This window comes from Echiichthys vipera (assembly GCF_963691815.1).
Source record: "Echiichthys vipera genome assembly, chromosome: 11".
NCBI lineage: Eukaryota > Metazoa > Chordata > Actinopteri > Perciformes > Trachinidae > Echiichthys > Echiichthys vipera.
The window spans coordinates 18,746,828-18,757,361 of NC_139836.1; the positions used below are offsets into that span (position 1 = coordinate 18,746,828).

At 39.6% G+C, this 10,534-nt stretch overlaps 2 protein-coding genes across 2 annotated transcripts; both read right to left on the reverse strand.

Moving 5' to 3' along the window:
* Positions 1–1,070: 1,070 nt before the first annotated feature.
* On the reverse strand, positions 1,071–4,172 carry tysnd1 (trypsin like peroxisomal matrix peptidase 1). Its single transcript, XM_083923029.1, has 4 exons — positions 2,958–4,172; positions 1,794–1,924; positions 1,495–1,680; positions 1,071–1,302 (listed from the first exon to the last, which is right to left on the reverse strand). Exons 1-4 carry the CDS (start codon positions 4,040–4,042, stop codon positions 1,100–1,102), a joined length of 1,605 nt encoding a protein of 534 aa, XP_083779155.1. The 5' UTR covers positions 4,043–4,172; the 3' UTR covers positions 1,071–1,099.
* A 642-nt stretch (positions 4,173–4,814) lies between these two features.
* On the reverse strand, positions 4,815–9,781 carry sar1ab (secretion associated, Ras related GTPase 1Ab). The gene is made up of 7 exons (XM_083923038.1): positions 9,713–9,781; positions 8,535–8,605; positions 7,681–7,800; positions 7,521–7,586; positions 7,336–7,439; positions 7,099–7,230; positions 4,815–6,049 (listed from the first exon to the last, which is right to left on the reverse strand). Exons 2-7 carry the CDS (start codon positions 8,590–8,592, stop codon positions 5,933–5,935), a joined length of 597 nt encoding a protein of 198 aa, XP_083779164.1. The 5' UTR covers positions 8,593–8,605; positions 9,713–9,781; the 3' UTR covers positions 4,815–5,932.
* Between the last annotated feature and the right edge of the window lie 753 nt (positions 9,782–10,534).

Here is a 10,534-nt window from a genome sequence, read left to right on the forward strand (position 1 = left end):
AAATAAGATACAGGCCCATGTCTGCATTTCTGCACTTCTAACAGCACAATAGAAAAGTCTCTCCTTAGCCTCCTCAGGACATTGCTCAAGCCTCTCCACTGACAACTATTCAGTCTGGGAAGAGTGAAATAGAAACCTTACAGTATGTATTTTTGAAAGCTCAGGCTAAGAAAGCTCGTCTGGAAAACTTGTAAAAACTGACAGTAACCAATCCTCTGACATGTCATTTCTCAGTTTCACGTTTCGGCGATAATGGAAATCAGTAGCAGTAATGTCCCAGTGGGAGAAACCTTGAATGTGTTAGAAATGAGAGGGTTTGCTTGCCAACAGATGTCTGAATACCTGATACCAACAGCAAGTCTTCTAGCTACCCAAAGGGACCAATCATTCTCAGCAACCTGTCAGCCCATTATGCTGAATATTCCTTCTGCTGGGTGAAAACAAGCCATATATTTATCAGGTGTAAGTCCTAACACACGCTTTGAGAAAAGGTGTAATTTCTTTTCCTGATGGTGTAAAATAACTAACCGACTGACTAACTGAAACCTGACACATTTTTTTTCTGCCATTGTTTTATCTGATGCTTTATGAAAATATGGGTAATTCATTTCTTATTTTATTCAGCCCTCTAGCTCTATTTATATTCCTGTGGTATTTTAGTTGTCATTATTTGGGTAATTTGTGAGAAATGTGAACAGAAGTTTACCATTGTACAACGCAATGTCATTATAATAAACTAATTTATTAATATAATTACATTAACGTACAATAAAACAATCTCAGTAAAGAAAAGTAATTAACTTGGTTGTTAACAACAACAACAACAAGTGGGGTCCTCAATATCTCAGTCTACTGCATGATTCTGGGTGAGCATAGCAACATTAGAAATGAATTGTTCTTGTTTTAATTGCATTTACTCCTTCTGTGCCTGTTCTTGCAATAAAATGAGGTATGGTACATATTATAATCGAAAATACCAGTTTTTTGTTTTTTTTAAATGAACATAATTTGATTATCAATATGATTTAGTATATAATCCAAATTGATTTAACATTTCAATCTTTTTCTCTAGCAAATCTCAAGATGCAGGGGTCTTCAGTTATAATTTGCTCTGCGTACCCTGTAGCCTCCACACTGTGCTGACCTCTTTTTCTGTGTTGTCCAACACCCTGAACACATTAACATCCCTTGTCTGGTGAAAGTGTTGCAACAATCTCTGGAAAACAGTCACTGGGATGCTAAAGTTGAGGTGCGGGTAGGTCACTTTGGCAGCCAAGTCCCTTGTGTTGCTTGACACGATACCTGAAAAAGAGCAAATAATCCTTGAGCTCTTAAAATTGCAAATGCAGCAGTGCAGAACGAGTGATCTGTTGTGTGTGGCTGCCTCCTCTCTACACATACGGTGCATTGTTACAGTGAAGTTTTCTCTGGTCATCATACGCCCCCAACTGATCAAAAAGAGAACATGATTTTGCAGTTGCAGGGTTTTCTTACCCAGCAGCTCTCCTGAGTGTGTCCGCACCACAGCACCCCCGCTGGTCCCTGCTTGAACTGCACAAGTGGTCTGAAGCATGACAGGCTGGTCGATCAAGCTGATGGTTTTGGAGAGGACACCGCAGGTCAAGGACGGACCACACCGCCGACCCAAGCCACCATATCCCACCACAACTACAGGTTCTCCTGTAGGCAGAGAAGCTGAACATCAGTCTTATAACTGTTTAGTTGGTGTACAGAAACAAAGAGCAAGATGTTACTCTAAAAACTAGTTGCCACAAAACAAGACTAGATCAAACCTGGAATGTAACTCTGGGCCATTCGAGGGACCACAGTCTCTGCGGTGGAGTCTCTCAGCTGCACCAAAGCCAAATCATAGGGTGAAGAGGCTTTAGTGGAAAACAGCACATCACCCATAACATTGTGGACTCTGTGAAACAAACAGCAAACATTACATATTATTTATCCTTTGTGCCAAATCAGTACACGCTGTGATCAGAAACATTACAGATGGCTGGTGTTTTCAATTATTCTGGCTGATAAAACCTCCGCTCAAGATGAAGGTTGGAAGTAGTTACACACACACACACACACACACACACACACACACACACACACACACACACACACACACACACACACACACACACACACACACACACACACACACACACACACACACACACACACACACACACACACACACACACACACACACACACACACACACACACACACACACACACACACACACACACACACACACACAGTCAAAGTAGGGCAATGTTGTTTCAGAAGAGAGACTTGGAAGTATATTGGAGACAACTTCATTGTCTGACTAACATTTTGACAAATGACGCACCTGGTGTTGAAACGCTTGTCAGATAATAAAGTTTTCTACTGAGGTCCAATCGGGAAAAGTAAGTGAAAACACCTGTGCGACGTTATAGTAACAGCCAACCCCAAGACACAATAAAACTGTTTGTCCACTCACCAGTTTAACTATATTTGGAGCTAGAAAATTACAACTACACAGCAATGTTTTTGCAAATATACAACAAGGAAACTGTTGAAGCAGTATTACATGTATTTTGTGATGAAAATGTTTTATTGAGAACTACTGCCTGGATTATTGTGACTTTAGATAGAAGTGTTGTGGTTGTTTTTTAATGTTTTCTTGGGCTTCAAGAACCACAAACTAAATGCTACTCAAATATAAATGACAGCTGTATTTTATTCAGGAGTGTCAGACCACTGGTACTGTGAATGGTGGCATACCAACATTGCTTAATGAGGTACTTAAATCAAAGAAGAGCCATTGTTAATTTAATGAGTTCCCGCACGTTCTTTTCCTGTTATAAACAGTCAAAAGGTATTATGTGAGAAGGGTCTAACATGTTTTAATGTGCTTTTGGATGTATTTCTCAATAAAAACGAATGATATGGTTACGACGTGCTGTCACCTGTCCCTGTGATGGAACTTCAGGGTGACTTTCAACTGCCCATTGACAACATGGCGACAGGTCACAACCAGCTGGGAGGCGACAATGACCCCTGTGCCCCAGAACTGTCCACTGTCCACAAAGCACACAGTGGGGCATATGGGAGCTTTTGACTCATGGGCTGTGGTGGACATGAGGAGGCCTGCTTCTCCCGTGTGGAGCCAAACATCTCGGAGTGGATCTTGAAGTCTCATGCAGTGGATTATATTCCTGAAGATCAAGTGGACGGAGCAGACCAGAGTGAGGCCTATCCACTCGTTCGCTTTCCAACCAAATGGAGACACAATCAGTCCGAGGAGACGCACATTGTCTGTGCCCTCCAACGCAAACAACCCTCCACCCTCTGTGCCTGGCAAGCACCGAGCGTCTGTGAGGATGACAGCGTTGTCCTCTCCGGTTAGGTTGCTAACAATGCCCCTGCTGAGGGTGCTGATGAAGAGATCTAAGCAGAGAGAGCCGAAAGGTGAGCCACATGCAACAACCGGACACCCTTTCTGGAGAGATGAGCTGCTCTGCCAGGGTATAGTCCCTGCATTTGGGCTGCTGCTGTCTGCCAACACACTTGCCTTGAGCACAGCGAACCAGCTGAGGAACTGGGCATCTCTGGTTAGCCCCTCGTCCTCTTCGTCACCATGGAAACGCCACTGATCAGCATCATTTTGGAACACTGCCTTGAAGGCCTCATTGAACTCCAGGCAATTCACCACCATCAGCAACTCGGCTGCAACCTCCCGTTGAACTGTTGTTTTGCCTTGTGTGGGTGCTTCTCCCTGCGCAGACTGTTGGTTGGTGTCCAAATGTCGCTCAGCGGGAAAGCTGATTCTGATTTGAAGTTTTTCACTGAAACTGCGCGGTGACAGGAACCTGTGGTCCGCGGAGAGGAGCCCTTTGTCGGCGGTAAAACGGGAAAACGCGACGCCGGTGCATATCACCGTTCCAGTTTGAGGATGGACGATGACTCCGCTGCAGCTCACGGGTTTCGTTGCTGAAAAAGTCTCAAACACCTTGACAACGCAGCAACACTTCTCTACCTCCTGTACCTCCATGCCGTCAGCAGTGCAAGTGAACTTTAACCATATAGTTGATAACGGGGTTTAGTTACGTGAAGACACTAGAAACCCGTTGAAAAGCAGCACAGAAACAAGAAAACAAACCTACATACTGACTCACAGACTTACTCCGACTTTAAACTACTGTTTTATCGCTAATAGTATTTACAGTAGTGTTCTAACGCTCGTTTTGTCTTCGACTTCCTGGTTGAGTCTCATTGGTTCACGAGAAAGGACGACACTTACCGATTAATGTGATTGGTCTGACTGTAAATACGAACAGCTCTGAGCCAATGGGAAGCAAGGAGGAGGGAACATAGTTTATTCATTTATTTATTTTGTTAGACTGCTTCCTTCCACACTTCTGTGACTGAAAATACTATTAAATTATTTATTTACTTTATATAAAAAAAAATATCATCAAAACGCATACACTCAGCATCCTATCATATTTACTAGAAAATACTGTTCAGTATTTCACTATTTCCAGATCAGCTGAATACTACAAAAAAGATACAATAAAGGTGTATTGGCATAAAAAGGTCCCATATTTTTGATTAACTGTGTTAAATGCTTATTTTTTTCTTAGCAGCTCTTTTGAATAAATTTACTACATTCGGAATAACATTCCTCCTAAAGTCAGTTTGATGTTATTTATTTATAATGAATATATGTTGTAGTAATAATCATGTTTAATACTGTTTGTAATTGGTTATATCAAACATTTTCCTATTTAAAGCTTAGATACAAAGACAAGAAAGGTTTAAAGGATTGTCAAAATATTTATTAGTCTCAAACTGCACACATTTAATAACAATATAACCTTTACCTTTTGTAACAGACTACTTCAGAGCTTGATGCTTGGTGTAACATAAGGCAAGACAATTTTTTATTGCAAAATATAAATAAGAACGTATGTACAAAACAATTTGAATATTGCACTAAGATGTAATGTCATGCATATTTTTTGCATGCTACTTTTAGGCATCACCCAAGTACTCTCATAATATCACTGCCTGTTTTGAGCAGCCACTAATCACAAAGTACTCAAGTTTTTTTCACAGCAATTAACCATCATGAAAACAGGTAGTTTTGCATCCAAGTATGAGTTTGTTACATCACCTGACTGTGTTGATGCAGTTCACATACACTGCAACTATTTAACACTGTTCTGTGCTATTAAATAAAGCTACTCACAGCAAAATGTCAGTTAATGCACTTGTGGTCACATTTATACGATTGGCCTGTAGTAATAAACCCTTCAAGCATTTAAAAAAAACAATGTAACCAGTAGAACTGTCAGTGTCCTTGGAGGTAGCAGGCTACTGTATTAATACTTTTTTCATTAACAAATTTGGCAGTAAATCTCCTCAGCACTTTCCAGAAAAAAATCTTTTGTTCCTGGATAAAAATGTAATCGGACAAATATAAAGATAGAATTATAATTTTCATCTTCAATCAAGGAAGAGTAACTCCAAGCACAAATAACCATATTGACCTTCACTGTAAGTCTACACCAGCAGCTAAAAATAAACCCGGGTGGGTCAGAGAGTGTTTCACAGCGATGACATGTTCTATATGGCGATGTAAATTCTCTACAGGCTTTAAGTAAAAGTGGAAATATCACTATGAAGTATATTATCCATACTCAATCTGAACAATACAGACTGATGATTCACAACTTAATCTTTGACTCGCTGTGGTATGAGCGATATGACATTTCTTTGAATTCATGAAGAATACAGGGTGTGTCAAAACAAAAAAACTACTTGTAACACAAACATGATATATTGAGTAAAATATCTCTCTGCTGCAGGTAGTTTTGTGTGGAACATCTCTTTGTGTACGCAGGTAGCATGGTAAACAATGTTATTAAAACAACGTGAATCAGTCAATATACTGGGAGAGCCAGCGGAAACCATCTCCATAGCCTTGTCTCTTCAGTACGCTACACATGAAAACTTCCATTGGCCTCAAATTCTGCTCCTTGAGTGACACTTTGCCCTGAAAAGAAAAAAAACACACACGTCCAAAAGCACATATTTGAATTCAAAACAAAAACATATCAACATCCTTTACCATGGACATTGTACAGTCAATATCTTAAATCTGTAACTTTATGCATGTTGTACGATAGAGGGTGGATCATATTCTCATATTTGTAGAGCTGTAGTCTCATGCTAGCAGGTGGTTAACAAGATTAACACTGATGATAAGAAATTAGCTTGAGACAGTTAATGTGCCAAATGCTTCTCAACAGCATGTTGCTGTGGCTAGAGCAGTGGCTATCTAAGTACAGGTACGCCTGTCCTTGACAATTCAGATATGTATTAGAAACCCAGAGTTTTCAACTATCATAGAGCGACAATGGGTATAATAACACTTTTCCTCCAGTGCTAAAAGAAAAGCAGCTCTGGCCTTGCGAGATTTGTGAAGCTCACTGTTGTTATTATGCAGTAAAAACATTCTTGAATGGCGAGGCAGCATGAACACAAATGTGCTACTTCTTAAAGTCATAAAGCAGTGTAGGGAGTAACTATAGGAAATATACAGTTTCAGTTTTCCACCATACAGATGGATGCAATAACATTGTACAATCTAGAATAGCACTCAGAGAGCGTATACCGTCACCAAGGCCAGTGATCCATTCACATGCTCCTTGGGTGATCCCGAAACAACACGGATGCTACAAAAAAACATGTGTTGTATTTTACGCTGATAGCTGTTTCCAGTATATGTGTAGAGCAAAGGAGACGGATCAATTGAACCATGAAATACGATCGGGAACTTATTTATCTATTCCGACAGCACATGAATGCAGCAGTAATGCCGTATCTCGCAATGTTAACAAAAGGAAAAAATAATGGGTTTTTCCTCGGCCCATGCTGCACCCTTCCGTAATCCCCATGCAGACAAAATGAACAAAACAACAACAACAACAAAAAACAGGGCCGAAATCATAACCTTCTTGGTGGTGGCAATGATAACTTTAAAAAAAACATGATAGACTTCAGCTTTCATTCACATAATTGAATCCCACATGTGTTTATTACCTTTCCAGTTGTGTTTCCATGGAGACCAAACATTCCTCTGAGTGCATCCTCACTGATGGCCTCTGGACGGTCGATCTTATTCCCCAGGATGAGAACCGGGACGTTTGAGATGGTTTCATCCGTCAACAGGGCCTGCAGTAAGTCAAATATTCACCAAAGAGACCATTCCTGTCTGTTAACACTGAAAACAACTGATAATGTGTTGATACACATGTGAAATCAATATAATTCACTTACATCCAGTTCAACTTTAGCCTCTGCTAGTCGCTCATGGTCAGCGCAATCCACCATGTACACTACACCGTTTATGGCTGGGAGGTAGTTCTTCCAGATCCTTCGTGCTGTGAGAGCAACACAATTTCATCATTTAAGTAACATATGGCTGTCAAACATGCATCAAACAGCATTTTCTTTATTCCTACCTTGTGTATGACCTCCGAGGTCAAACGTCGTAAAGGTCATCCCAGCAATAGTCAGCTCCTCTGATGCTGAGGACAGAGGCGAAGCACTGACTTTAGATAAGTGATGTGGCAAGAAACACCAGATTGACTGCAGAATAACATGTCTAATCGCTGCATATACTTGGATGTAGTGTTGGCACGTGCTGTCCTAGCCTGTCGTCTCTGAGCATGTGCAGGAGGGTTGTTTTTCCAGCATTGTCTAGTCCAAGGAACACTAGCTTGCCACTCTTCTTGTACAACCCTGAGTATAAAAAGAACACAAATTATATGGATTTAATATAATCTCAATATAAACTCTTATTTTGTTTCGACGATTTGTTTTGTGCATGTGTGTGTGTGTGTGTATGTGTGTGTATTTTATTCCATTCCATAGAAGTTCTTATAAATCTGTGTTATTAACAGGTTCATGCACACTGATTGGTATCTGTTCTTTAGACACAAATATATTTAATACCACAAAGAAAAAAAACATCTACAGAGTTGTTCGTATTTGGGCGGTAAATGTTGAAATATACCAAAGTAAATAGGCTTCTAATGATTCCTGGAGTTACCAAATCTACATTTGGAGTCTTTAAATAGCCTTTTTTGAGCTCTACTTTGACCTATTCAGAAAAAAACATGTGTGCTATTTATGCTAGGTATTTTGTCTGCAGCGCCATCGTTTTTTGACCTCTACTCACAAAGGGACAGACAAAAATGAAAGACTGACTGCTCTATTTCTGTGAAACACATATAAAGTTTCTGACACATTCCCAAGAAACAAGTCAGTCTGCTCTGTGAGCTACAACCATTTTAGTTTGGGTCGGTCATTTCAGGCATTTTTGTTCCATAATAGACGTGGAGTGGAGGAGGGTTATGTCAAATAGCACAATGTTGTCTAGGTTGGTTCCACATGTCAAATAAAAATGTGTTGTGTATGACAAAACAACGTTCTGGTGGTTATGGTTGGACAATATTGTTGATATAATACTCTACCTAATAGCTGCAGGACACTGCTGAAGCTCTTGTAGATCCAGTCAAATATAAAAGACATTTCTCTGGACGGCCTGTAATACAGATCATATAAATGAAATGATTTATTACGGCACATTGAAGAAGAACACAGCACAGCACAGGGATTAGTTCATTTTCAAGGACCTTTACCGAGCCCCCTCTTCCGTCATAAGCACAAATGAGTAAATGAAAACATGTCGACACGGCGTATAAATACAGAATAAGTTAGCAAGTATAGAATTGAATTTACTGTTGCAAAAGGGCATAATCTCGCACTGAAGCTGATTGTTAATCATTATTCCTGACCCTGGATTACTCGGCTGGTATGTGTAAGCTCTCTGTAATTGCACAAGCTTTAAAGCATGAAAGGAAAGAGGACAAAGTAAGCAAAAACAGGCTGTTTTAGATGCTAGTGGGTTCTGAGAGCTGTCTCACTAAGTCACACACTGATCTTCCTCTGACTATTTTTATGACAAGTTGTGGCAAGGACACTTGATCTCTGCAGTCACCCCCTCCTTCCCTCTCACTAGCCCTCTCTCTCTCTCTTTCTCCCACACACACACACACACCCACACACACACCTGTCACTCTGTGTGAGACTTGATGTACTTGTTGCAGTGAATAGTGAGGCCTACAGTGACTAAGTCTTGGGGAAATTACACAACTGTTGTTTACCTTATCTTTCAGCTGGGTCATTTGTGAACTTCATTTATAAATGTGTCATTTAATTTATTACATCTATGGATTAAATACTATAAAACAACACAACAGGCGCCGAGTTAACCCTAAAAGAAGAGTCAGTTGTCATGTCGCAGCAGGTTTTTAAGCATAGGCTATCTCAAAATCAGTACTCCATAACAAATACACTCGAATAAAACCATACAACGCGACAGGCCACTAAACTCCTGACTTGGCTCATCAGAAGTGATTGTTTTAGTGATTTCACGGTTACAGCCACAGTTCGGCTTAACGACATCGGCTGTCACACAGTACACAATGACACATTTAGTAAACAACATGAGCGCGCAAAGAAGGTCCAGAATGACTAAACTCAACCTTTATAATGTCAGGAAAGTGGTCCAACAAGCAGGAAACTAAACCTAAACGAAATGAGGAAACTGGAGAAAAGTTAACTCAATATATAATTCGGGTTGTGTTACCTTGGTCTGCCGAGTTTAGGAACTGTCCGTCTGTTGGTTTGCAGTCCAAGCCTGTCCCGTCGACTGACATGCAGCTGTAGTTTTGACAGTTCACCGGAAATACGTCACCGAGCGGGATGGCCCGCCGCGGCCCACACATGCCACAAATGTTTTTCTCCAAATCTCGGCCAAACTTTAATCCCTTCAAAATTGAACTTCGAGCATTTTGGGTCTATCCAAATTATTAATAATACGAAATATACTATTTGTATTTATTTTTGCTTTATTTATTATTTTATTTTCTGAACTCTAAGCACGCTATCCTCCTAAATTTACCCATGTCATGTCATAATTTATGTGTAATTGAAAGACGAAATGCCTTATATATAAATTTTCTTTGTCAAATACGATGTCGAAATGTTCTACAAATGTTTGTCTTATATTTGTGAAAATGTAAAATATTAAGTTTAAATATAATAAATGTTTTTCTGTAATTCTCTACTATGAAAACCATTGTCAATGTATTAATTCTGCAAGGAAAAATTCACATCCATGATATATTATTAATATATTAATATAGAAAAGTATTTACACAGCTGACTTATTACAATGTTTCAGGGAAATGCGATTATACAGCCTACATTTCAATTACATTTGTTTGTATTGTTTTTTATTTTTACTTCCTTTTTTTAGTTTGTATTTAAAAACTCTTTCTCCTTAAATTGACTTATGTTATGTCATCATAACTTAAGATTGTTATGTTCATCAAAAGGAACTTTTTTTATTAGTATGATGCCTTACTGTTACTTGCTGTTCTACAATTGTTTGTGTCACGTGATGTTT